At 42.9% G+C, this 26,758-nt stretch overlaps 3 protein-coding genes across 6 annotated transcripts in view; 2 read left to right on the top strand and 1 right to left on the bottom strand.

Moving 5' to 3' along the window:
- The window catches only part of LOC124036227 (rasGAP-activating-like protein 1), a 59,203-nt gene extending 47,829 nt beyond the window's left edge, over positions 1–11,374 (bottom strand). The window contains exons 1-2 of the mRNA XM_046350510.1: positions 10,605–11,374; positions 10,132–10,188 (exon numbers count right to left, since the gene is read on the bottom strand). Coding sequence (XP_046206466.1) covers positions 10,132–10,188; positions 10,605–10,669 — 122 coding nt within the window. The 5' untranslated portion in view covers positions 10,670–11,374. The remainder of the gene's footprint in view (positions 1–10,131; positions 10,189–10,604) is intronic.
- LOC124036228 (protein DGCR6-like) lies at positions 11,371–14,375 on the top strand. The gene is made up of 6 exons (XM_046350512.1): positions 11,371–11,635; positions 11,861–11,973; positions 12,316–12,476; positions 12,615–12,715; positions 12,885–13,025; positions 13,807–14,375. Exons 2-6 carry the CDS (start codon positions 11,864–11,866, stop codon positions 13,885–13,887), a joined length of 594 nt encoding a protein of 197 aa, XP_046206468.1. The 5' UTR covers positions 11,371–11,635; positions 11,861–11,863; the 3' UTR covers positions 13,888–14,375.
- A 5,251-nt stretch (positions 14,376–19,626) lies between these two features.
- Positions 19,627–26,409, top strand: LOC124036225 (cationic amino acid transporter 4-like). Of its 4 annotated transcripts, none has more exons than XM_046350508.1 (6): positions 19,627–19,746; positions 20,845–21,912; positions 22,195–22,907; positions 24,023–24,131; positions 24,930–25,144; positions 26,127–26,409. In XM_046350508.1, exons 2-5 carry the CDS (start codon positions 20,931–20,933, stop codon positions 25,139–25,141), a joined length of 2,016 nt encoding a protein of 671 aa, XP_046206464.1. In that variant the 5' UTR covers positions 19,627–19,746; positions 20,845–20,930; the 3' UTR covers positions 25,142–25,144; positions 26,127–26,409. The 4 variants fall into 4 exon arrangements, with proteins under 4 accessions (XP_046206464.1, XP_046206461.1, XP_046206462.1 ...); XM_046350506.1 differs by lacking the exon at positions 26,127–26,409 and adding an exon at positions 20,668–20,735 and having other exon boundaries at positions 19,663–19,746; positions 24,930–25,450; XM_046350507.1 differs by lacking the exon at positions 26,127–26,409 and adding an exon at positions 20,663–20,735 and having other exon boundaries at positions 19,667–19,746; positions 24,930–25,450.
- Positions 26,410–26,758: the final 349 nt, after the last annotated feature.

The raw sequence follows: 26,758 nt of genomic DNA, 5'->3' as shown, positions 1-26,758 counted from the left end.
GGGCATCCCTTTATTATAATGACCCTGCTTTTCCAGACACCATTAGCCCACAGCAGGGTCAAAGCACCATGATGCTGACAACGAGCCAGCCAGAGACTGATGCAGATCTCTGCAGTCAGTCAACCCTCCAACTCATCTCATTATGGGAGAGCAAACAACATTAAAAGACAAAACAAACGCATCTTATCAACCTGAAACACTTCAGTTTGTCAGGAAGTAGAAACAGTGCGTTGGGATCTGGTCTGCATTCATTTTACAAAGCGGTATCAGGAGTCTTGATTAGCCAACTCGTTAGTGGTTCCACATAAGGACAAATCGACCCAACAGTTCTTATAGAGGGGACTCATACACAGTCCTTAAATGACAATAAATTAAACATATGGGAAATGTATATACACAGAGTAGACTTGTGTGCAGGCGCATAACTTGCAATATTAGAAACACACCATGATTAGTTTGATGGATTGGTAAAAATGTCCCCACTGTAAAGCGCCATGGCAGCTACTGGCTATGTGCCTTTGCACCACAGACTCAGTTCCTAATTTTATGACTGGATCTCCCGCTGCCAAATATGCTTTTTTGTTGTGCAGGTCCCCAGAGGCAGCCGGCTGTTCGGTAAGCGCAGCAATGTGCACACACACTATAGGATACAAGCGAATGTTCCAAAATGACAATTAGCTGGAACACACTGTTCTAAAAAGCGCACCACACATGTGAGCGGTTTCATGTGACAGAGATGAAAATATCTGTTTGGAATTGAGAGAGAGGGGAGATCTAAAGATGCAACAACTACCATGGGTTGCTAATATAACCACGATTATGTCTTTGGCTGCTGGGCAAAGAAAGTTGATTTGCAAACCAATACATTATAGAAATGCTGGTATCAATGGCATAAGGAAGAGTTTATCAAATGATTCCCTAAACATTTCTATGGTCTGATTTGGCTAGGCTAATATGAAACAAAATAAGACATGCCTCATAAAATGCCATAAAACCTCCAGGTTATTAAACGATTAAGTTAATGGTTAAATTGATTTGAAATGCTGACTTCCTCCACTCAGATTGCAAAGTGGGTGATGTACTATTTTCTCTGAACAAACTGTGCCTCGATTATGTCAACAGAATCAGGCCTTTAGACGTTAATTATACTACATTATATTTGTCAAATACGACTGCCGATTATTCTATATTTATGTAATTAAAAGTTTGGCTACATTTTATGGTTCCCCCCTCATGTCAGCATCGATGTGGACATATCACCTAGGCTACACTTTGAGATTTAGGCTAATTATATAAAGTACCAGTCAAAGGTTTGGGCACACCTACTCATTCAAGTGTTTCTTTATTTGTACTATTTTCTACATTGTAGAATAACATTAAAGACATCAAAACTATGAAATAACACATATGGAATCATGTAGTAACCAAAAAGGTAGCCACCCTTTGCATTGATGACAGCTTTGCGGACTCTTGGCATTCTATCAACCAGCTTCATGAGATAGTCACCTGGAATAAATTTCAATTAACAGGTATGCTTTGTTAAAAGTTCATGTGTGGAATTTATTTCCTTCTTAATGCATTTGAGCCATTCAGTTGTGTAGGGGTGGTACACAGAAGATAGCCCTATTTAGTAAAAGAGCAATTCCATATTAGAACAGCTCAAATCGGTTACACCAGCCTAATCTCGGGAGTTGATGGGCTTGAAGTCATAAACGAGCTGCTGGCGAAACGCACAAAAGTGCAGTTTGAATGAATGCTACGAGCCTGCTGGTGCCTACCATCACTCAGTCAGACTGCTCTATCAAATCATAGACTTAATTATAACATAATAACACACATAAATACGAGCCAAGGTCATTAATATGGTCGAATCCGGAAACTATCATCTTGAAATAAGACGTTTATTCTTTCAGTGAAATACGGAACCGTCCCGTATTTTATCTAACGGGTGGCGTCCATAAGTCTAAATATTCCTGTTACATTGCACAACCTTCAATGTCATGTCATAATTAGAGGTTGACCGATTAAACGGAATGGCCGATTAATTCGGTTTTTAGTTTAGGTTTTTAGTATTCGTAACAATCGGAAATCGGTATTTTTGCATACCAATTTTAAAATAATAATAATAATTTATACCTTTATTTAACTAGGCAAGTCAGTTAAGAACACATTCTTATTTTCAATGACGGCCTAGGAATGGTGGGTTAACTGCCTTGTTCAGGGGCAGAACGACAGATTTTCACCTTATCAGCTCAGGGGATCCAATCTTGCACAGTACAGTTAACTAGTCCAACGCTCTAACCATTGCACTCCACGAGTAGCCTGCCTGTTACGCAAATGCAGTAGAAGCCAAGGTAAATTGCTAGCTAGAATTAAACTTATCTTGTAAAAAACAAACAATCAATCATAATCACTAGTTATAACTACTAATCCAGTTTAGCAGGCAATATTAACCAGGTGAAATTGTGTCATTTCTCTTGCGTTCATTGCACGCAGAGTCAGGGTATATGCAACAGTTTGGGCTGCCTGGCTCATTGCAAACTAATTTGCCAGAATTGTACGTAATTATGACATAACATTGAAAGTTGTGTAATGTAACAAGAACATTTAGACTTATGGATGCCACCCGTACGGAACGGTTCCGTATTTCACTGAAATAAAAAACGTTTTGTTTTCGAAATGATAGTTTGACCAAAGGCTCGTATTTCTGTGTGTTATTATGTTATAATTAAATCAGATTTGATAGAGCAGTCTGACTGAACAGCAGCAGGCCCGTAATCATTCATTCAAACAGCACTTTCGTGCGTTTTGCCAGCAGTTCTTCGCAAGCACAGCGATGTTTATGACTTCAAGCCTATCAGCCTAATGGCTGGTGTAACCAATGTGAAATGGCAAGCTAGTTAGCTGGGTGTTTCTATAATACCGTTTCAAACGTCACTCACTTTTAGATTTGGAGTAGTTATTCCCCTTGCGCTGCAAGGGCCGCGGCTTTTGTGGAGCGATGGGTAACGATGCTTCGAGTGTGGCTGTTGTCGATGTGTTCCTGGTTCGAGCCCAGGTAGGGGCGAGGAGGGGGACGGAAGCTATACTGTTACACTGGCAATACTATAGTGCCTATAAGAACATCCAATAGTCAAAGGTATATGAGATACAAATGGTATAGAGAGAAATAGTCCCATAAATACTATATTAACTACAACCTAAAACCTCTTGCCTTAGAATATTGAAGTCTCATGTTAAAAGGAACCACCAACGTTCATATGTTCTCATGTTCTAAACAAGGAACTTAAACTTTAGCTTTCTTACATGGCACATATTTTACATTGCACACATTTCTACATGGCACATATTGCATATTGACACATATTACTTTCTACTCCAACACTTTGTTTTTGCATTATTTAAACCAAATTGAACATGTTTCATTATTTATTTTAGGCTAAATAGATTTTATTGATGTATTATATTAAGTTAAAATAAGTGTTAATTCACTATTGTTGTAATTGTCATTATTACAAATGTAAACATTTTAAAAACGGCCGATTAATCGGTATCGGCTTTTTGGGGGGGGGGGGCCTCCAATAATCGGTATCGGCGTTGAAAAATCAGAATCGGTCGACCTCCAGTCATATGTACAGTATACAGTACCAGCCAAAAGTTTGGACACCTACTGTTTCAAAGGGTTTTTCTTTATTTTGACTATTTTCTACATTGTAGAATAATAGTGAAGACATCACAACTATGAAATAACACATATGGAATCATGTAGTAAGCACAAAAGTGCTAAACAAAACCAAATATATTTTATATTTGAGATTCTTTTAAGTTACAAGCCTTTGCTTTGATGACAGCTTTGCACACTCTTTGCATTCTCTCAACCAGCTTCATGAAGTAGTCACCTGGAATGCATTTCCATTAATAGGTGTGCCTTGTTAAACATTTAGTTGTGTAATTTCTTTCCTTCTCAATGCGTTTGAGCCAATCAGTTGTGTTGTGACAAGTTAGGGGTGGTATACAGAAGACAGTCCTATTTGGTATAAGACCAAGTCCATATTATGGCAGGAATAGCTCAAATAAGCTAAGAGAAACCACAGTCCATCATTACTTTAAGACATGAATGTCAGTCAATCAGGAAAATGTCAAGAACTTTTGAAGTTTCTTCAAGCGCAGCCGCAAAAACCATCAATCGCTATGATGAAACAGGCTCTCATGAGGACCACCACAGGAAAGGAAGACCCAGAGTTACCTCTGCTGCACAGGATAACTTCATTAGAGTTAACTGCACCTCAGATTGCAGCCCAGATATATGATTCAAGTAACAGACACATCTTAACATCAACTGTTCAGAGGAGACTGCGTGAATCAGGCCTTCATGGTTGAATTGCTGCAAAGAAACCAACAAGAAGAAAAGACTTGCTTGGGACAAGAAACATGAGCAATGTACATTAGACTGGTGGAAATCTGTCCATTGGTCTGATGAGTCCAGATTTTAAATTTTGGTTCCAACCGCAGAGTAGGTGAACGGATGATCTCTGTTATGGTTCCAGCTGTCACCAGAGGGCCAAGAGACCATCTTAGAGACAATTATGACACTCAGGTGTGTTCTATTACTCATTATGATTTCCCCTTAAAACAAGGTCTGTTTTCTGTTTCTCTTTGCTGAAGCTTGAATTGTTTACCATATGCATTCCTTTCCTGAGTGAGTTTGAGAGTTTGTTGTTTTTTCAAGTGTACTGTGATCCCGGGGCTACCGTTTCTTAGTAAAGTATTATGTTTATCCTTAACCACAGATTCATTGTTGGTTCTTTTTTCTGCACCTGGGTCCAACCTCACCACGTCATAGCAAGCTTCTGCCCAAACATGGACCCAGAAGAGATCGCCCAGATCAAAAATGTTGTAAACCACCAAGGAGTATCATTGAGGAGCCCATTCAGATGGGGAACACACGTCTGAGCCCACAGCAGCGTGACAGGCGCATGTGCGAAGGCTGATGCCTCTACTGCGGAGGTCTCGACCATCTCCGTGCTACATGCCCAGAGCTGATGGGAGCCAGGACAAGGTGAGGCCCTGACAAGCTGTGAAGTTGCACACCGGCTACCCAGTCACAGTCTGTCACTACCTGCAACCCTCCACTGGGACAACCGTCAGCACCAGATTCAAGCCTTCGTGTAATCCGGGGACACAGTTCATTTGATTGATCAGAACTTTGCCAGAGAATTACAAATCCCCCGAGTGAAATGTCCCATCCCTCTGCAGATTCAAGGCCTCGATGGACGACTGCGTCATAGAACCCCTACCCGGCTCCACACCTCCCTGGGGTCGTCTGTACTCCCTCTCAATCTCTGAAGCAGCAGTCATGGACAATTACATCTGGGAGTCGCTGGAGGAAGGTTTCATTCACCCCTCTATATCTCCAGCTGGTGCAGGCTTCTTCTTCATGGGTAAGAAGGATGGAGGCCTGCATCCTTGCATCGATTAGAGGGCTGAACTGGATTACGATAAAGAATTGTTACTCCCTACCCCTTATGTCCCACCTCCTTGGAGTTAGCCTTTAACACCCATAGTGGTCACTGAGTATTTAGTCATCCCCTTCAGATTATTGAAGTCACCAGCGATCTTTCAAGCATTGGTCAATGACACTCTTAGGGATATGTTGAATCTGTTCATCTTTGTTTACTTCTACAACATCCTGATCTTCTCCAAATCCCTTCCGGAACACATACTGCACGCCCGCCAAGTCCTTAGACGCCTCCTGCAGAGTCAACTGTCAAGATAGAGAAGTGTGAGTTCCATGTATCCCAAGTGTCCTTCCTGGGTCACATTATCTCTACCGCAGGAATCCAAATGGATCCCGTAGAGGTGGTCGCCGACTGGCCCCATCCCACCTCCCTCAAGCAGATCCAGTGGTTCCTCTGGTTTGCCAGTTCTTACGCAACTTTGTTGTGGTGGCAGCGACTCTCACGGTTCTAACCCGCAAGTCTAACCCGCAAGTTGCTCGACTCCTGAGGCTGACAGGGCATTCATGGAGCTCAAGGGACATTTCACCTCCGAACACATCCTCGTTCATCCTGATCCTACTCTTCCCTTTGTGGCAGAGGTGGACACCTCAGACACCAGAGCAGGGGTGGTCCTTTCACAGTGGAACGAGGAGGACAAGAAACTGCAGGCATGCGCCTTTCTCTCCAAGCGGTTCTCGCCAGCGGAACACAACTAAGATGTAGGCACCGGGAGCTCTTGGCAGTTAAGTGAGCCCTTGAGGGGTGGAGACACTGGTTGGAGGGGGCACCTCATCCTTCGTGATCTGGACGTACTATAAGAACTCGGTATCCATTCAAAAAGCCAAGAGATTGAACGCTCGCCAAGCTAGGTGGGCTCTGTTTTTGCACAGGTTTGATTTCACACTAGCCTATCGACTGGAATCCAAGAATCAGAAAGCAGACGTCCTGTCCCGACAACACAATGTCTCTAACAAGGAGAGAGACTCCGAGCCCATCATCCCCAGCTCCCGCGTTGTGGCCCCTGGGATATGGAGTATTGAGACCACGGTCCGACATTCCGAGACCCAGGAACCTGATCCCGGCGGGGTACCCACTAAAAAGACTTTACGTTCCGCAATCAGCCCATTCCCAAGTACTACAATGAGGACACTACTCTCAATTAACTGGACATCCAGGTCAAGTCCTCACGACAGCGACCAGCTGGGTTCCACCAACCTCTGCCCATCCCCAGCCGGCCCTGGTCCCACCTGTCCGGAGACTTTATCACAGTGTTACCTCCATCCCAGGGCTTACCACTATCCTGGTGGTCATTGATCGGTTCTCCAAGGCAGCCCATTTCATTGCCTTACCCAAGTTGCCCTCAGCGAAGGAGACCTTTGATCTCATGATTAACCATGTCTTTCGACTACAAGGACTTCCCCAGGACATTGTCTTGGATTGTGGGCCCCAGTTCGCTGCACGGTATTGTAAAGCCTTCTGCTCCCTGCTGGGTGAGTCGGTGAGTCTCTCCTCTGGGTTCCACCCACAGTCGAATGGGCAAACGGCGCGGGCCAACAGGAGCTGGAGAAGTTCCTCCACTGTTTCATCTCTACCCAGTCCAGCAACAGGAGCAAGTTCCCTATCTGGGTGGAGTATGCTAACAACACACCGCCGAACTCATCCACTTTCTTAACACAAAATGTTGCAGTCTGGCTTCAGTTTTTAAAGCTTGACAATGAATACCAAAAAACAAATCCTGCAACAAAACACAATAAAGGGGAAACATGTAGGTATATTACAGCAACATTTGAGAAGTAGCCTAGGCTGGCTACACAACTACAAGACATTTTGAGTGCACCATACAACAATGGTGCATTCAACCACACCGGTGATCCATGCAGTGCAAAACAACCTATAGCTACGTTTTTGTTATTTGGAATGATTAAATATTTGTATATTAGGGTCGCAGCATATTATGCACATATACAAACATAGCAGCAAAGACTGGATAAATATTATGGATCGCTTATTTTGTTTTAACATGTTAATGCTATATACAGTATCCTATGTACCTAAGTGGACATTATAAAGGACCATATTTCTTTCAAAAACTTAGCAATGGCCATTTTGGGTCGCAAGTTGCACGTTTTAAAAATAGCCTATTTGTATTTATGTCAGTGTAACAGTATAACTTTAGACCGTCCCCTCGCCCATACCCGGGCGCGAACCAGGGACCCTCTGCACCCATCAACAAGTCACCCACGAAGCATCGTTACCCATCGCTCCACAAAAGCTGCGGCCCTTGAAGTAGTGGTTCCCCTTGCTCTGCAAGGTCTCAGAGCAAGTGACGTCACAGATTGAAACGCTATTTAGCGCGCACCACCGCTAACTAGCTAGCCGTTTCACATCCGTTACATTTTTTGTTCAATACGAGTGGCATGAGTGACCGACTTTTCCCCTCATATAATTTTTCAGTGGCTACAACTAGGGATGCATGCATCATTTGGTTAGCTAGCAAGAAATGTATATTGACTTATTCACAGTTAGCATAACTCTTAGTTGTCATTCAAATGTATTTGGCAGGCAGGCAAGCAAGATCCCATTCAGTTGTCAAAAAGTGGATTGGGACAAGCATGCATTGGTAGGCAAGCTGCAAAAGGAAGAGCAGGCTACTATTCCCCATCGTTTATCTGTGCAATTTTGACGGCCAACTGGCTGAAAAAGTTTGAGAGGGTCTGGGTTCTCTCGTTAGATTTTAGCTCATCTCACTCTGGCTAGCATTAGTTGTTGATCTTGTTGTTGATGTGCATAGGCAACTGAGGGAGAAAGAGCCTACCTGTTCATGGTTGCAATATTACTGTGAAGTTCCTAAATGTAAGAGGACTCCCATGGTATTTACATAGGTATTTGCAGAAATCCATTCAGGTGTGTTTTGTGGCTTTTGGCGAATGTGTTCTAATGATCTAAAGTCTCGCTGTTGCTACTGCCTGTAAACACACAGTCCAGTTCAAAGTAAATGATGGCAGGCCCGTGTGGCAAATGGCTTATTTGCATATAGGTCTACTGTAGCTCTGATTGGCTACGGCGCACCAGTCTGCATAGAGTCCAGGACAAAACATGTTTGTATTTAGTTTTATTTACTGCAGTGTCTATTAATTGTCCAATTGCTCTTCCGTTTTCCCACTCTATATTGCTATAGATTTTTCACAAATGCCTTAGCATATGTCATTCCCAAACATTCTATGAATTTATGAAAATGACCATATCTATGTGCTCGCTTGTCAGAACATTAAAAAAAATCTGTCATTCTTCCTGGGGATTTATATGAACAGATTTTTAAAAGATTTCATGTTGCTAAAACGCTGTCAGTTCCACTTTAATGGAGGTGCCAATGCCAAAGAGGAGAAAAGTGCAGGACACAGATTTTTGGGGAGTGCAGAGGACTGTATGTAAATGTTAGCTTATTAACATTAATTAGATTATGCTTTTATTCACTATTATTTATTTACTGTCTGGCAATAGGTATAGCTAGCTAGCTAGCTAGCTAGCTAGCTAACTACACTGTACAATTCAATAGACTGGTACTACATAGTCAGCTAACTAGCTATACATATTGCCAGACATTAAATTAATAACTTTGCTAATAAAAGCAGAATCTAATTCATGTTAATAAGCTAACCCCATCACTGTTAAGTCCAGCCATTTTTGTCATATGATAATGGTATTTGGTTATACGATTATGGGATGGTTCAAAGACAGGCAATACAGAGAGTGAGTGAGAGAGCACCACCCATGTTGAGGCAAGGAGAGGACGAACAAGTCATCAGGTGAGAATTTGAGTTGTGTAACCAAGGAAGATGTTTCTCGACTCAGATTGCCTTGACTCCTTTGATGTTAATTGGGTATAAGAAATGTGTTATTGAAGACCATGTGGTTAAGAGTACACAAATAGAATGGCTTTTAACTTTTTAAATGTAGTTAAAGAAGGGTTGTGGACTTTCTGAGTTTGTTGTTATTGGGGTATATTGACCAAATGATCAGGACATTTTTGAATGCATTTCCCCTTCAGAATTCACCAGAAATAACCATTTCAAAGCTTTTTTAACACCAGGAGGACCTCGGACACCCTAGAGGGGTGAACTGACACCGGAAACCACTGACCCCGACCCCCGAATATCAAACACAAACTTACACCATTGCTTGTGTGGAGACACACACAGCCAAAAACAGGGCAATGCACTGCCTGAACCATGGTTACCTGCTGGTGTCCTAAAGGCAAGCCCTAGATCAGGTTCTCATGGGCTTGGGGGGCTCAAGCTAAGAACACCACAGTCGTGATCAGTAATCACACATCTATCCTACTGTACCACATCCTAACCCACTCCCTAATCATACATCCTGTTCTCATCCAGTTTTGAATTCAACTTGTATGCAGGATACAACAGTTTCATTTGAACTGATAAATATTTTTGCATTTACAGTTGTCCCCTCATGTACATCAGTTTTCATGTTCTTGGCAGCAGCATATGCCACTTGCTGTCACATGAAATTATAAAGTAGCAGTATAGCCCACTTATCAATAGCATTTATGATCATAAAATAGTCCAATTAAGTAGCAAACAAAACAAGAACGCATAGGACTTGATGGACTCACCTGGCCACAACTTCATTGTCCACTTTTACAATGCAATATGGGTCACTGGTCCCAGAGCTTCAGAGATAAAAAAAAAAAATAAATAAAAGTTAAATATATATATATTTAAATAAGATGGAATTAAGATGGAATTCAGGTAGAAGCCCACTGTGCAGGTCATTTCAACATATGTTCCACGTTGGTTCAACGTATGAAATTACGTGGAAACAACGTTGATTCAACCAGCGTGTTCCCAGTGGGAGAGGAAACCTACAGATATCTCTTCACTTATTATTTGCTTAAGAACTTATTGATATACATTTCTTAGAGAACACCTGTAAAATACTCATTTTTAACATACACTAATCTGTAAAACAAAGGTATTCTTGACTTCAAACAAGTGTACGTCCTAGAAGTGTACTTCACACAACGATACACCTATAAATAAGCAAATAGTAGTAATTGCTGCCTGATTACAATTACGAAATACTCACACGTCTTTGGCTGGTAGGCTCCTGCCCTCTACAATACGGAAATATAGGGATGTGTTTTTGGCCATTTCTGACAGAGAGTGGTTTTGCCACTTGTTTTCATCTGCCCATCCGAGATCCTTACTACGGTGCTCCCCTCATCAGCAAATGTGTTCTCTTCATTTCTGGCACCTTTTGCGCGTGACGGCGCGTCGAGCCCATGTTAATCAATGTTGTATCGTTTGCATTGTACAGGTTTAGATATATAATTAACAGTCACGTTGCAAACGAATAAGCGTAAGGCCAGTGTAGACAAACAAACAACAATGTTGTTAAATGTTTGGGTGGAAACAACCAAATGTTTTATATATCTAAAGTATCGTGCCAATAAACAAATCTATATTTTCTGACTGACATTTACTTTCCTAATTTCGGTCCTTGAAGAAAATAATCATCCTATGCGTATTTTCGAAATTCCAGATACGATGCGTAGCCACCTATTTTAATGGAAAAAAATGTAGATCATAGTAGCTACTTTAAAAAACTATACATCTTTAGACTTCATTGGCGTCTCATTAACCTGCACTACCTGCGGAAAAGAGACACATGACACTGTCAACTACAGTTGCGAACACAAGCATCATCAAGTCATTAGCGATGCTCAGCTGCTCGCCTTGTTGCATCTGCACTTTACTCGATTGACAGACATTGTGAGGCGCACGCCATCTATCGAAAGAATGTACCTTCTGCAAGTTCTCGCGCCCCCTAACTCGCTTTTGTTTGTGTCAAATTATAGTTACATATTTAAATTGAACTTTTCTTTCCTAATATAATAATACTAAGATTGATAACAAAAATTACATTAAATAAAAATCATATGAGAAGATTTATTACAAGCAGGCATCTTATAGACAACAAACCTTTTGTTTAGGGTCCTTCCACAGAGCATCAGCCGCTTGCCTGACTGTGCTAGGCTACAGCAGAAATGCACGATACATTGTGTATGCTACTTTTTGATGAACTTCTAAAATAAATTACTGTAGTTGGGTAACTTGGTAAGTATGTGGTTCATCTACGCTTTTACGGTAAAGGGTATGATAAAAACCTGTGCTTTGGCTCAGAGTGAAGCTAACTAGCTAGCATGATGGATTGCTGACTCGGAAATCCTTTGGGCTCCCTTGAATTTTCTCGAAAGCTAGCTCGGGGATAGCTAAAAACATCGACCTTCTGGTGTAAATATGGATTTTGGTGATTGATATGGTTCTTTGACTTAACTTTAGAAAATGGAGAGTTATCCTGCGGTATACGAAGAGCAGAATGATTCTACAAAACAACAAGAGAGACATTACTACTTACTTTCAGAACTACAAACCCTTGTCAAAGATTTGCCCAGGTAACCAGCCCAACCTAGCACCATGGGAGAATCTCAATTGCATTCACCTTATTCCTCGCGTCCATCTAAAACCCCATCGAATGGTCCCTTCCAATTGATTATTTGAGAAGGTGAGGATGCGAGGAATCAAGTTAAAGCAATTGAGTGTCTCCACATAACTAGGAACCATGAGTGCATATAAGATATCTACAGCTGTTGGATGTCAGAGGCATGTCAGAATTTCAGGTAGTCCCATCCCTGTTTCAGTCTGTTTGATTCCTAGTGAATACACCTCAGGCGTTACAGAAACTAGACTTGACCTCCAGAAACAAATCTGTTGAACTATTTCTCCCCCATGTCCAGCTCCTTTCAGCAGCGCCTGTCCTACACCACACTGAGTGACCTGGCTCAGGCACTCATAGATGGAACAGTGTATGATATAGTACAGGGACTCCTGGACATCCAGCACCTGACTGAGAGGAATCTGTACAACCAGAGACAAAAGCTGCACTGTGAGCATCGAGGTGTGTGTCTCTCTAGGTTTCACATGTTCTCTGTCTTACACTCAAATGGTTATTTTTTTATATGTTGGTGTGCCCCATTATACTAGGGATCTGAGTCCGTTGACCTTACAATGTCTCTATTCTCTTCCTCATGCCCAGCACTCAAGCAGGATTTGGTTCGTAAGCATAAAGAAGCCCTACAGGTTTGCAAGTCCCACAACCTTGCCGTTATGAAAACCAATCAACAAGGAGAAACTGAGGTATGGGAATTCACAGAGCAACATGCCATTTTATTAGTCTTTTTGTTGTTATTGATATGCTGTTATATTAGTTTTCCACGTGTTATCGAAACATCCATCCTTCTATATCACAGCCACAGAGTTAAATTATGTTGATCATGTCAGAGGACATTATGATTGTCTCTATCAGGCTCTGGAGATTCGAGTGAGAGAGGAGCAAAGGATGATGGATGAGAAGATTGTGGTGGAGATGGACCAAAAGGTGATAGACCAGCAGAACACCTTGGAGATGGCTGGAGTCCCAGGGTTTTACATAACCACCAATCCCCAGGTGAATCAGCACTTTGTAAATGTACATTCTTGTGCATATGGCAGATGCATGAAACAAAATGGTTCAATGTCATTGTGTGCTTCTACATGAGCTCATAACCAGATGTCTGTTCTATCAAATAATATGGTAGATTTTAGTTTGTCTCCATTCTAATGTTGACGTAATCCTGATTAATTTAGGTAAATGTATTGCCTTGAATTCTAGAGAAATAATTTGTTCTGCCGTTTGAAGTGTTGAAAGCTAAGTACACTTCCATTGGGGTCAGGGGGTGAAACACCGATTGCAGTGCAGAAACATTTCCAGTAGATGGTGGTAGAGGCTCTCTCGTTCCACCATTGTAACATACCTGTTATGCTGCAGGTGTAGACAAATTGTGGGTTTTTAGCTGCCTCACTGGAAGCATATCCTGGAAGCAGTCAGTGCAAGCAGAGCGCCAGCCACTTTAAAGGAATACTGCAGCAATGAAACCGTTTTTATACCTCCTACTGTACCTGTAGACTTCCAGTTATTGTGCTAATGCTAGTTAGCATTGACTCGCAAAACTACCTCTAACTTCCTTCATAATGCACACCGAGACATAAAAATGATTTTGGGCGAGAGCAGCTTAACGCATTCTTGGTTTTGTGGGACTGCACTGCTCACGCAGCCAGTGTAGCAGGCTTCATTGACGGCAATCGGCGTGCGTCACTAGCAGCTCACACCTGGCAAAAGTTGCATGTCCAGTGTAGTAGTAGATCTGTAATGCCTCGGGAGATTTCATGTTCCATTCTTGTCATTGCAGGAGCTGACGATGCAGATTAACCTGCTTGAACTGATCCTTAAACTTCAACAGAAAGAGTCCCAGTCAGGAGTTATGTCATGAGACAGACACACACACAGACAGGGTCTGATTGTGTTAACTAAAGCACTGGACACTGAAGAGCATATCCTAGAGTGGATAGACACTTCAAAGAGCATCCTGTCCTCTTGTTAGTGAGCACTTGAGCGGGGCTGAGGATTCACGTTCAGGTTCATGTCCTCAGGTGCTGTGTGTGTTCCCCTAAATGCACATGGAAACCAAGAAGTTGTATTGCTTTGTGATTCTATGTAGAAATCACTGGTTCTGGATGGTAATGGGGCCCTGATGAGAGTGCGGGAATTTGAAGAATCACTGAAGGCTGTAGATACGTTTCTATTTGTGTTGCCAACTCACTCACAGATAAAAAATGGAAATAATTTGTATTATTCATCAAGTTATCATGTTTGTGATGACATTATTATTTTTCGTTCATGTTTATCAACAATACATGTTTTCCATGCTTTTGGCCACTGTAAAATGTGTGTTCATGAAATAAAGTCAATTTACTTTGATTGTGACCCCTGTTTCTTTATTAGTCTAGTCAGTGACAATAGGGTCAACCTACATTGGTTAAAATGTATTCAAATTGACTAGTACTATACATACTTAGAGGACTTGAATATAATTTGCATTCTGATACTGTAGCATCCAGTTATGAGTTACTATGGTAGATGAATACTTCTGACAGCTTGAGACTTAAACTCGTGGGAATTGGCCTATATGGCTAGAGATAAATTGAAATGTTTCTTACAGAAGAAATATGAAAGCATAACCATGGTGGAAATTAAAATAAGAGTTTGGAGATTATGAGTAAATTATTAGACTTAAGGTGAGGACACAATAGTTCACCTGACACAACTGAATTCAAACATTGCACTGTTGATTTAATGAGCATTTGACATTTTCTGTACTTTTCACTCTATTTGTTCATAATGAAATCTTAAAATACTCTGGATACATTCAGTAACATAAGAATATTAATTGAAAATGTGGGGTAGGTGCAACATAAGACACGGAAATGACAAGGGTTTGAGTGAGGGTCTAACTGGTCCATGACTGGCAACACATCTCCAAAATGTTCACAGTTCCTAAGTCATTTCAATGCACTTTTATGACTCAAATCATCTTCAACCATACGGTGCTTTTTAAAATCTCTTAGCTATGCAATTGAGGAACTAGAGCAAGCGCACTTGTATTTGTTTTGTTTGGAACACAGCCCTGCATCCCAGGCATCACACAATAACTTGTAGTTTACACAATCTAAAAACAGTCCATTATAAATTGCAATCTGAGTCAGGTGGGAATCATTTAAAAGCTTGTTATATTGCCTACATGACTAGCTAAGTTATAAAATCCAATCTTAGTGTGAGGATTTCACAAGGCAATTCAAAGAAGCAGATTTGATGCGCATGGAATGGATTCATTAGTGCATTCAGATGCGTGTTCCACAGCCAATTTTCTTCACAATAGACAGGCTCATTCTGTTCAGAACAACCCAGTGTATGAAGCCATGTCATCTTGTAATGTCATCTACACACAATACCCCATAATGTCAAAGTTAAATGTTTTTAGACATTTTTACAAATTAATATAAAATGAAAAGTTGAAATGTCAGATTCAACAACAAAGACCAGGGAGGTTTTCCAATCCCAAACAACGGACATTGAATATTTCTTTGAGCATGGTGAAGTTAATAATTACACTTGGGATGGTGTGTCAATACACCCAGTCACTACAAAGATACAGGCATCCATCCAAATTCAGTTGATGGAGATAAAGGAAACCGCTCAGGGATTTCACCATGAGGCCATTGGTGATTTAAATGTTTTTATCAATTGTATTTTACCACCTTTTTCTCCCCAATTTCGTGATAACCAATTATGATCTTGTTTCATCGCTGCAAACGGGCTCAGGAGAGGCGAAGGTTGAGTCATGTGAAACATGACCCGCCAAACCGCACTTCTTAACACCCGCCTGCTTAAGCCGGAAGGCAGCCGCACCAATGTGTCGGAGGAAACACTGTTCAACTGACAACTGAAGTCAGCCTGCAGGAGCCTGGCCCACCACAAGGAGTCGCTAGAGCGCGATGAGCCAAGTAAAGCCCCCCCCCCGGCCAAACCCTCCCCTAACCCGGACGACGCTGGGCCAATTGTGCGCAGCACTATGGGACTCCCGGGCACGCCAGTTGTGACACAGCCTGGGGTCTGTAGTGACGCCTCAAGCACCACGATGCAGTGCCTTAGACCGATGTGCCACACAGGAGGCCCCTCAATGGTGATTTTAATCCAGTGACAGAGTTAAATGGCTGTGGTAGGAGAAAACAGGATGGATCAACACAATTGTAGTTACTCCCCAATACTAACCTAAATGACAGAGTGAAAATAAGGAAGTTTGTACAGAATTAAAATATTCAAAAGCATGGATCCTGTTTGCAATAAGGCAATACTGCAATAAAAATTGGCAAAGAAATTAACTTTTTGTCCTGAATATAAAGCATTGTGTTTGGGAAAAATCCAACACAGCACATCACTGAGTACCAGTCTTCATATTTTCAAACATGGTGGTGGTTGCATCATGTTATGGGTATGTTTGTCATCGGCAAGGACTAGGGGAGTTTTTGGGGATGAAGAAATGGAATAGATTCAAGCACAGGCAAAGTCCTAATACGCAAAGCCAAATAAACAGTGGAGTTACTTACCAAGATGACATTGAATTTCCTGAGTGGCCTAGTTACAGTATTGACTTAAATCAGTTTGAAAATCTATGGCTGTCTAGTAATGATCAACAACCAACTTCACAGAGCTTGAAGAATTTTTTAAAGAATAAGGGCAAATATTGTACAAGACTCAGAAAGACCCATAAAGTAATCGCTGCCAAAGGTGATTCTAACATGTATTGACTCAGGGGGTTGAATACTTATCTAATCAAAATCTATTAGTGTTAGTTTTCATTAATTAAAAATAAGTTCACATTTTTCTTCCACTTTGACATTACAGAATATTTTGTGTAGATCGTTGACAAAAAATGACTATTAAATACATTTTAATCCCACTTTGTAACACAACGTGGAAAACGTGGAAAAAGTTAAATTAAATTAAATTAAAATGTATTTATATAGCCCTTCGTACATCAGCTGATATCTCAAAGTGCTGTACAGAAACCCAGCCTAAAACCCCAAACAGCAAGCAATGCAGGTGTAGAAGCATGGTGGCTAGGAAAAACTCCCTAGAAAGGCCAAAACCTAGGAAGAAACCTAGAGAGGAACCAGGCTATGTGGGGTGGCCAGTCCTCTTCTGGCTGTGCCGGGTGGAGATTATAACAGAACATGGCCAAGATGTTCAAATGTTCAAAAATGACCAGCATGGTCCAATAATAATGAGGCAGAACAGTTGAAACTGGAGCAGCAGCACGGCCAGATGGACTGGGGACAGCAAGGAGTCATCATGTCAGGTAGTCCTGAGGCATGGTCCTAGGGCTCAGGTCCTAGGACCATGGTAGAGCATGGCGCTTGTAACGCCAGGGTAGTGGGTTCGATCCCCGGGACCACCCATACGTAGAATGTATGCACACATGACTGTAAGTCGCTTTGGATAAAAGCGTCTGCTAAATGGCATATATTATTATTATTATTAGAGAGAAAGAAAGAGAGAATTAGAGAGAGCACACTTAAATTGACACAGGACACCAAATAGGACAGGAGAAGTACTCCAGATATAACAAACTGACACTAGCCCCCCGACAAATAAACTACTGCAGCATAAATACTGGAGGCTGAAACAAGAGGGGTCAGGAGACACTGTGGCCCCATCCGATGACACCCCCAGACAGGGCCAAACAGGAAGGATATAACCCCACCCACTTTGCCAAAGCACAGCCCCCACACCACTAGAGGGATATCTTCAACCACCAACTTACCATCCTGAGACAATCCTGAGTATAGCCCACAAAGATCTCCGCCATGGCACAACCCAAGGGGGGGACGCCAACCCAGACAGGATGACCACATCAGGGAATCAACCCACTCAGGTGACGCACCCCTTCCAGGGACGGCATGAGAGAGCCCCAGTAAGCCAGTGACTCAGCCCCTGTAATAGGGTTAGAGGTTGAGAATCCCAGTGGAAAGAGGGGAACCGGCCAGGCAGAGACAGCAAGGGCGGTTCGTTGCTCCAGAGCTTTTCCGTTCACCTTCCCACTCCTGGGCCAGACTACACTCAATCATATGACCCACTGAAGAGATGAGTCTTCAGTAAAGACTTAAAGGTTGAGACCGAGTTTGCGTCTCTGACATGGGTAGGCAGACCGTTCCATAAAAATGGAGCTCTATGGGAGAAAGCCCTGCCTCCAGCTGTTTGCTTAGAAATTCTAGGGACAATTAGGAGGCCTGCGTCTTGTGACCGTAGCGTACGTGTAGGTATATACGGCAAGACCAAATCAGAGAGAGAGGTAGGAGCAAGCCCATGTAATGTTTTGTAGGTTAGCAGTAAAACCTTGAAATCAGCCCTTGCTTTGACAGGAAGCCAGTGTAGAGAGGCTAGCACTGGAGTATGTATGACAACAATGAAATCAAAAGAATGCGGCGAATACAACAGGTTCACCTTACAGTGAAATGCTTACTTACAAGCCCTTAACCAACAATGCAGTTTTTAAAAAAAGAAAGAAAATAAGAAGAATAAGAAATAAAAGTAACAAATAATTAAAGAGCAGTGGTAAAATGCTATATACAGGGGGTACTGTTATAAACAGGGGGTACTGTTACAGAGTCAAATTGCGGGGGCACCGGTTAGTCGAGGTAATTGAGGTAGTATGTACATGTAGGTAGAGCTATTAAAGTGACTATGCATAGATAATAACAGAGAGTAGCAGCAGTGTAAATGGGGTGGGGGGGTGCAAATAGTCTGGGTAGGAGTCTTTTGGGGGGGGGGGGGGGGGGTAGAAGCTGTTTATAAGCCTCCTGGGCCTAGACTTGGCGTTCCGGTACCACTTGCCTTGCGGTAGCAGAGAGAACAGTCTATGACTAGGGTGGCTGGAGTCTTTGACCATTTTTAGGGCCTTCCTCTGACACCACCTGGTATAGAGGACCTGGATAGCAGGAAACTTGACCCCAGTGATGTACTGGGCCATACACACTACCCTCTATAGTGCCTTGTGGTCGGAGGCCAAGCAGTTGCCATACCAGGCAGTGCTTTGGTTTCCCTGGCACTGTTTCCACATGCTAAAGTCATGGGACTGATATTAGAATTTTTCAGCATCATGTTCAAACATCTATAAGTGACTTTGTAGAGCTTCACAATCAATTATAGATACTTTCAGATGATTTGGAGATGGTGGACGAAAAATGCTAATATCTGTCCCATGACTTGAATGGGATTTATGCCATTATGTTAAAACATTAGCATGTGAAAACAGTAACAGGGAAACTAAACCAAAAGCATGGATTGTTGTCATACAACAGGTTACTTTTAACAAGGTAAGGAAACCATTGTGGAATTTTAGAATTTTCTTGAACTATCCATTTAAACACTGGCTGTACACAGGCCTTCCTTTTCCCAGGCATTGCTGATTTATTCCATATTTTATAACTTGTGGATAAGTATTTTAAGTTTCGGCTAACCATATTATGTTATAGCAATCTGTCATTCGGTGATACAGTCGATGGCAAGGAACTGATGATGCATGCAATGTCTGAGAAGGGGTATGCGACGCTTGTCTGATGGCTGATCCTATCGTCATCAGATGTACAATAGACCAGTACTGTGCCTTTAAGAAGAGAGCTCGGTCAGCTCACAATCCTCTGGTTCTCCACCTTCCTCCCTTCCGTTGAGCTTCAAGGGATATCAACCGGGCCCGAGATAGGCTACTGATAAGCAATATTCAGCATTCAAGGTAAACCAATAAATTCATTTGTTACTATAGTAGAGCGTTTTATATTACACTATATATGCAGAATATCAGCAATGGTTGTGTTTCTCACCTGGCTCTTGCCATAGGCTACCTATTGAACCACCTTGTTTGTGCCATAATAAAGCAATATAAAACGTAAAATGTCATAGAATAGTCAGCCATTGCTTTATTGAAATAGCTTATCGTTTGTCATGAATAATATTTGCATGAGTTTCCATTTTCTTTTAAATTATTCATGTGGATTTTGTGAAAACGACGCACATAAAGCCATTCATTCTATTTCACACGAATCACCCGGTTATTATGGAGGACAGATGTATGGGTCGCTTCCCTTTGTGTTGGTGTTTATTTCTAGGGAATAAAAGCGTTACGTAATGTATTTCTAGCATTGAGGCACAACTCGCCATATGCTCGCAGCGCGCAGTTTTGTCGGAAACCGTGCATCAGAAAAGCCGCCTACCGATGGTCCAATTTGTAAATATATTCTATCACATATCACACAAACGTCCATTGATGTTTGATTTTGGTACAGCAGCGTTAAATCATAACCAAACAGCTGTGCATGAATATGGTTAGGCTACTTCTAGTCAGTCTCATTACAGGAAGCTGAATATAATAGCCAACAGGCGTGTCATCATTAGGCAAATTGGACTGCCAGTGAATAGACGACGTGTCAAACATCCAGAGCAGATGTTTGAACTCTTTAGTATGTACAGTTATTAATCACTCCTTAGACAGAGCGATCACATTTGTTAAATTGCATACTTTATAGCTTTATTTATAGGTTTTACATTACTCAGGTAGACCCAATAGACATTTATTGAGCTACCCCACATAAGGCAAATACACGAAAAATGTGTCTGCAATTCTGAACATGTTGTTTCCACCTTTTGATAAGGGCAGACATGGAAGCACAGCATCATCAGCAATATGACATCAGGCAGCAGTGTGGATAGGTGATCGATGGATGAGTTGAGTTGCTTTTGTCTACCTGCTCTGAAGTCACAGGCTTCAGGGCAAATTCAATGATGGCTGCTTTGTCTCTGCATGATGGTATGCATGTCTGTTTTTGTCTCTCAGGTTAGTCGATCGGGAGAAGAATGGATCCAGTTTGAGCATCTTGACTGATAAGACCCTGTCCAGTTGCTGAGTGTGATCCTGTAACCATGGCGACCTGTGGGCGTGGCTGTGTCCCTGCAGTGCGTTTCTGCCAGAGGCTGAACCGACTGAAGACCCTGGATGATGACTTGATGGTGACGTCAATGAAGCGTTGCCTGACCATGGTGGACCTGGCCCTGCTGGGTGTTGGTGGCATGGTGGGCTCTGGCCTATATGTCCTGACTGGCACTGTTGCCAAGGACACCGCTGGACCTGCCGTGGTCCTCTCCTTCCTCATAGCAGGCATCGCCTCCCTGATGGCTGCCCTCTGCTATGCAGAGTTCGGAGCTCGTGTTCCCAGAACGGGCTCGGCCTACATGTTCACCTATGTTTCTTGTGGAGAGATCTGGGCCTTTCTCATTGGCTGGAACGTAGTGTTGGAGTACATGATTGGTGGAGCCGCAGTGGCGCGGGCGTGGAGTGGTTACCTGGACTCCATGTTTAACCACACCATCCAGAACTACACAGAGAACCACATAATGAAGTGGAATGTTCCCTATATCGCCCACTACCCTGACCTGCTGGCTGCTGGGATTCTAGTTGTTGCCACTATCTTCATAACCTTCGGAGTGCGAGTCTCCTCTTGGCTCAACCACATCTTCTCAGCCGTTAGTCTAGTTGTCATACTCTTCATCTTGGTGTTTGGCTTTGTGCTAGCCGACCCAGTCAACTGGAGCCAGAAGGAAGGAGGTTTTGCACCGTTTGGTGTCAATGGGGTAATGGCGGGCACAGCCACCTGCTTTTACGCATTTGTTGGCTTCGATGTGATTGCAGCCTCCAGCGAGGAGGCAAAGAACCCCCAGCGAGCCATTCCCATGGCCACAGCCATTTCCCTGGGCATGGCCGCCACAGCCTATATCCTGGTCTCCACAGTCCTCACTCTCATGGTGCCTTGGCACTCGCTCGACCCAAACTCAGCCCTGTCTGACGCCTTCTTCCGCCGAGGCTACAGCTGGGCTGGCTACATTGTGGCAGTAGGGTCCATCTGTGGTAAGTGTCTCTTGAAAGACTGTAACCACACCAATGTTAGCCTAGCAAGCCACCTGATGTCGCAAGCTTACATGAATGGTTTGCTACCACGGAATCATGATAGCACAGCAGTAGTCAATCTGGTAGTTACGAGGCTACACCAATGTATCATGTCATTAAGTTTATTTTGGTTAGTTGATGATATAAATGATTGAAGGGCAAATGTGTATGACATTTATTTTTACTTCATACAGTAGGTCTCTTGGGCTGATAATGTGACTCTCTCTCCATCCCCTCTTCCAGCCATGAACACAGTGCTCCTCAGCAACCTCTTCTCTCTCCCTCGGATTGTTTACGCTATGGCGGAGGATGGCCTCTTCTTCTCCTTCTTCGCCAAGGTCAACCCTGTCACCAAGGTCCCTGTTAATGCCATCTTGGTGTTTGGCCTCCTCATGGCCGTCATGGCCCTCATCTTTGACCTGGAGGCCCTGGTCCAGTTCCTGTCCATCGGCACCCTCCTGGCCTACACCTTTGTGGCAGCCAGTGTCATCGTGCTGCGCTTCCAGCCTGAGAAAGAGAAGACCAGTTCCAAGGTTAACTCCACTACCTCCCCCAACTCTAACCCTGAGCCCTCGCCCGAAGTCTCAGAGTCTCAGATCATAGCTCAGGACAGTGGGGAGCTGAAGGAGTATGAGTCCTTCTCAGACAAGCTGCAGCTGGTGGAGATGCAGAAGACCAGGGAACGGAGTGCCCCAGGGGTGTTGAAGGCCCGCTGGGAGCCTTACCTGGGCAGGTTGCTGGGGGACTTTGAGCCAGGAGAAGTGGTGGCCTTTTCTGTGCTGGCGGTGATGGTGAGCTCAGTGTCCCTCTGTGCTGTGTTTGTGTTTGGGAGTAACCAGCTTCAGCTGCCTACGTGGAGCATCGCCCTGCTAATAGTGGTGTTTGGCTCAACCTTCCTTCTCTGCCTGGTCATCATATATGCCCATGAACCTCATGTCAACACCAAAACCTTCCAGGTGAGCCAAACAGATTCTCACTTTTGTATTATATCTCTGCTCATATGCCCAAACTTTAAATGTAAAGCCATTCACAACTTTGTTGACTTTCACTTGTATAGAATAGTGTGGGCCCACCCATAAAGTTAGGGAAGCAGAACAAAATCCTCACCTTAGAGTTATTATCTGTATAATGTTGTCTGCCTGGGGAGTTGAGCAATCAGCCTTTTATATTTCCCTAAGTTCTTATGTAGCTATGATAAACTGATACTACTCTTTAATGAGTTTTAAGTCTCTCACAGACTAATTGTAGCTGTCGCTATACTTCAGGTGTGATAAACTCTGCTAAGTCTGACTAGAGCCCAGACTGCCTATAGCCCAGTAGACAGGGACTCAGGGAGCCACATTCTCCACTCGCTCTCCGCTGTGTGGCCGATCTGCTCCTCATATAAAATAAAAGCTATTTCTGTGACTCATATTTGAGGCAGAGCTCAAGCAGGACCTATGTTCCCCCTGGCACCAACCTATTCATTCTGCTGAATTAAATTAAGTTAACCAAGCTCTTCATCTTTTAGTAAAGACTCTCCAGCTTCCTTTTTCTTTTCTTTTTTTTGTTTTTAAATTTTAGCCCTTTTTTCTCCCCAATTTCGTGGTATCCAATTGTTGTAGTAGCTACTATCTTGTCTCATCGCTTCAACTCCCATACGGGCTCGGGAGAGACGAAGGTTGAAAGTCATGCGTCCTCCGATACACAACCCAACCAGCCGTACTGCTTCTTAACACAGCGCGCATCCAACCCGGAAGTCAGCCGCACCAATGTGTCGGAGGGTACACCGTGCACCTGTCAACCTTGGTTAGCGCGCAAAGACATCCCTACCGACCAAGCCCTCCCTAACCCGGACGATGCTATGCCAATTGTGCGTCGCCCCACGGACCTCCCGGTCGCGGCCGGTTACGACAGAGCCTGGGACTCTGATGGCACAGCTGGCGCTGCAGTACAGCGCCCTTAACCACTGCGCCACCCGGGAGGCCCAGCTTCCTTTTTATCATAGACTAAGACTTATGAAATTGAGGTGTGCTATTTGACAAATTTTAATGCATGTCAGTATGGTTGTTTGCTGTTGTAATATTTCTAGGTACCCTTGGTCCCATTCATTCCCGCTGCAAGCATCCTCATGAATGTGTTCCTAATGCTGAAGCTCAGCCCCATGACCTGGGTCCGCTTTACTGTATGGGTGGCCGCAGGTAAGATTACATCTGCTAATGGCACAAATATTTCTCTGTGTAAAGACCATGTGCTATGTAGCACTGACAGGCCTTGTAAGCCAAACATCATGTCAGGCGGAACTGAAATGGTTGCATTCAGTGGTTGGAATACTGTGCCTTTTAACCTAAATGATCGACAAATAGTATGGTTACTTAATACTGATTGATGATAAATGGCAGGATACGAAACAGGGTTTTATACCTACAGGGTTTTGTACATGGTACAAGTTTGTATTTAAATGTAAACCCCTGAAGAGACAGTGGGTTTTCTAGCCAACACCTGCTGCAGTGAGAAGGTGTTAATTGGCTGTAGAGATTGCTGTCGTAAAAGTTGATCATCAAGGAAACATGAGTGGCTGTATGGGCTCAGAGGTCTTCTGGACCATGTAAACCATTTAAACACACCTGTCTGCCTACAGAGATTTAACTGGCTTCACAGGGAATATTGGACATGACAGAGGCTTGGGCTAAGCCATGTCTAAGTAATAATTTCCCTGGTGAAAGTTGTGACCATAACACACAGATGGGCCAAGATGTGTCTATAGGCTGTGGTGACTGTTAAGCACCGCCATATTCCTGCTATAGCTGTATGTTCTCAACAGAGTTGCACATACAGTATGATAACAATAACAACATGTCTGTGTGATTCTGCTTATGTAGGCGTATGTTAGTATGTAGTCAAACAATATTCAAAAGTGCTACCCAATGCTGTAACAAATACCATTTGCTTTTTAGAATATTCAAATTCAATTAACAGTAAGTGTTGCACCTCTCCAGGTCTGCTCGTGTATTTTGGCTATGGGATCTGGCACAGTAAGGAGGGCCTGAGGGAGCTGCAGCCCAAGGATATGGCAGCCAGGTATGTGGTGCTCCCCAGTGGCAGCCTGGTAGAGACAGTCCAGTCTGTGCAGCCGAATGGACAGTGTGACGCCAGCACCCTCCACACCACTCCCTCCCGGTCTGCTGAGGAGCAGCAGGCAAAGAGATGATGTGTAAGAAGGGAGCCATTCTTATTCAAGTGGGCCATTATCGTCTATCTGCTCCTGCTCATATACGTTTACTGCTTTCATTACCTCACTCTTCTCTTCTCACCCCACTGGCCTCATACAGTTGGTGTGTAACCCCACAAGGCTCTGTTTCTCTGCATTAGTAAACACACATCACAGGATGGGACTCACTCTCATTATGAAACATACTTATCGCTGTTAATATGGGAACATACCTTTTTATAGCTATCCAGCATTGTTTACTATATTATTTATTTCAATAAACCAGCACAGGTGTTTTTTTTATTGTTAGCATTGCTCTCAACTTTAACGTCCCTTTGGCACTCACAATTGAATGTTTCTGGAAGATGGAAAGTGCTTATGATTATGGCATACATTGAATCATGATTAGGGCTGTTGCGGCGACCATATTACTGCCACACCGGCGGTCATGAGTCATGAAGCCAGTCAAATTCCATGTGACCGTTTAGTCACGGTAATTGGGCTTCTCCAAGCTCTGATGCTGCTGATGGTTATTAGTAGCCCACCAAACTTGCTAACTGCCTGATACTCAGCACTTTATTGTCTGACGTCGATGCAAATGGAATTAACTTTTTCAAATCCTAGTCGCACACGTCATGCAGCCTAGCCCAAACGCCTATATGTTTTGTATCACAACTAATGTGGCCAATAACTTCTTAGAATTAAGCACATTAATCCGCTTTACACGGGGTGCAGAGCCTAACGGGCAGACATAAGCAATGTGTAAGTTTCAAGTTTGAGTAAGACCATTTTCACCATAAAAATGCACCTATAATAAAAGCATTACATGCATAATGCATTTACAGTCACTTTTGATAGTGACCTACTCTTATTTTTGTCTGTTGAAAAGTAAATGGACAGTTTTCCCAATATCTTCAATATGCACTTCGGAATTGTATAAGGACATGCACAGTTGCGTCCCTGATGTGTCTGTCTTCACTTGTAGCCTGTGAGAAAGACCAGATCACTGCTGGAGAGCCATGTGAGTGAGAGGTGCTTCGGAGCGTGCAGCATTCCAGACCAAGGGCACAACAGTCACTGGACGCAAAAGACAGATTTTTTTTAGGGTGCTTAATGGCCACACAAAGGAGATGCCGCCGGGAAATTTGAGGCATTATCAAGTGCTTGTCAAATTGTGAATGAGGGACTGATGTAGTGTGTACAGCCAACGCAAAAAAAACAAAAAGATCTCATGCCTTTCAAGCTTTTTTCAAATCATCATTAGTCGCATCATGCAGCCTTACAATGTGTTAAAAATCAAAACATATAGACCAACGTTTGTAGAACAACTAAAGTTACATTAATAACTCTAAATTAAGCATATAGGAGTACCTATTTCTTTGTTAACCGCTCAACACAGAATAACCGAGTGTGAGTTTGGAGAAAATATCCTTTCTATTTTATTCATATTTGTTCAATTGTATTCTTCAAACTATAAAATAATGCCAGGGAATTCTAAGCAAATCTTGTCTGCTAAATGAACTAGTGTAGCCCACAGCCATTTAGCATAGCCAGGTCAGGACCTAACATAAGGATAACTCATAGTAAGCTATTCTGTTCTTCTGAAATAGACTACAT

Source organism: Oncorhynchus gorbuscha, linkage group LG05, assembly GCF_021184085.1.
Source record: "Oncorhynchus gorbuscha isolate QuinsamMale2020 ecotype Even-year linkage group LG05, OgorEven_v1.0, whole genome shotgun sequence".
Taxonomy (NCBI): domain Eukaryota; kingdom Metazoa; phylum Chordata; class Actinopteri; order Salmoniformes; family Salmonidae; genus Oncorhynchus; species Oncorhynchus gorbuscha.
Note: the sequence above shows the minus strand (reverse complement) of the source record. Positions and strands in the feature narration are given on the sequence as shown.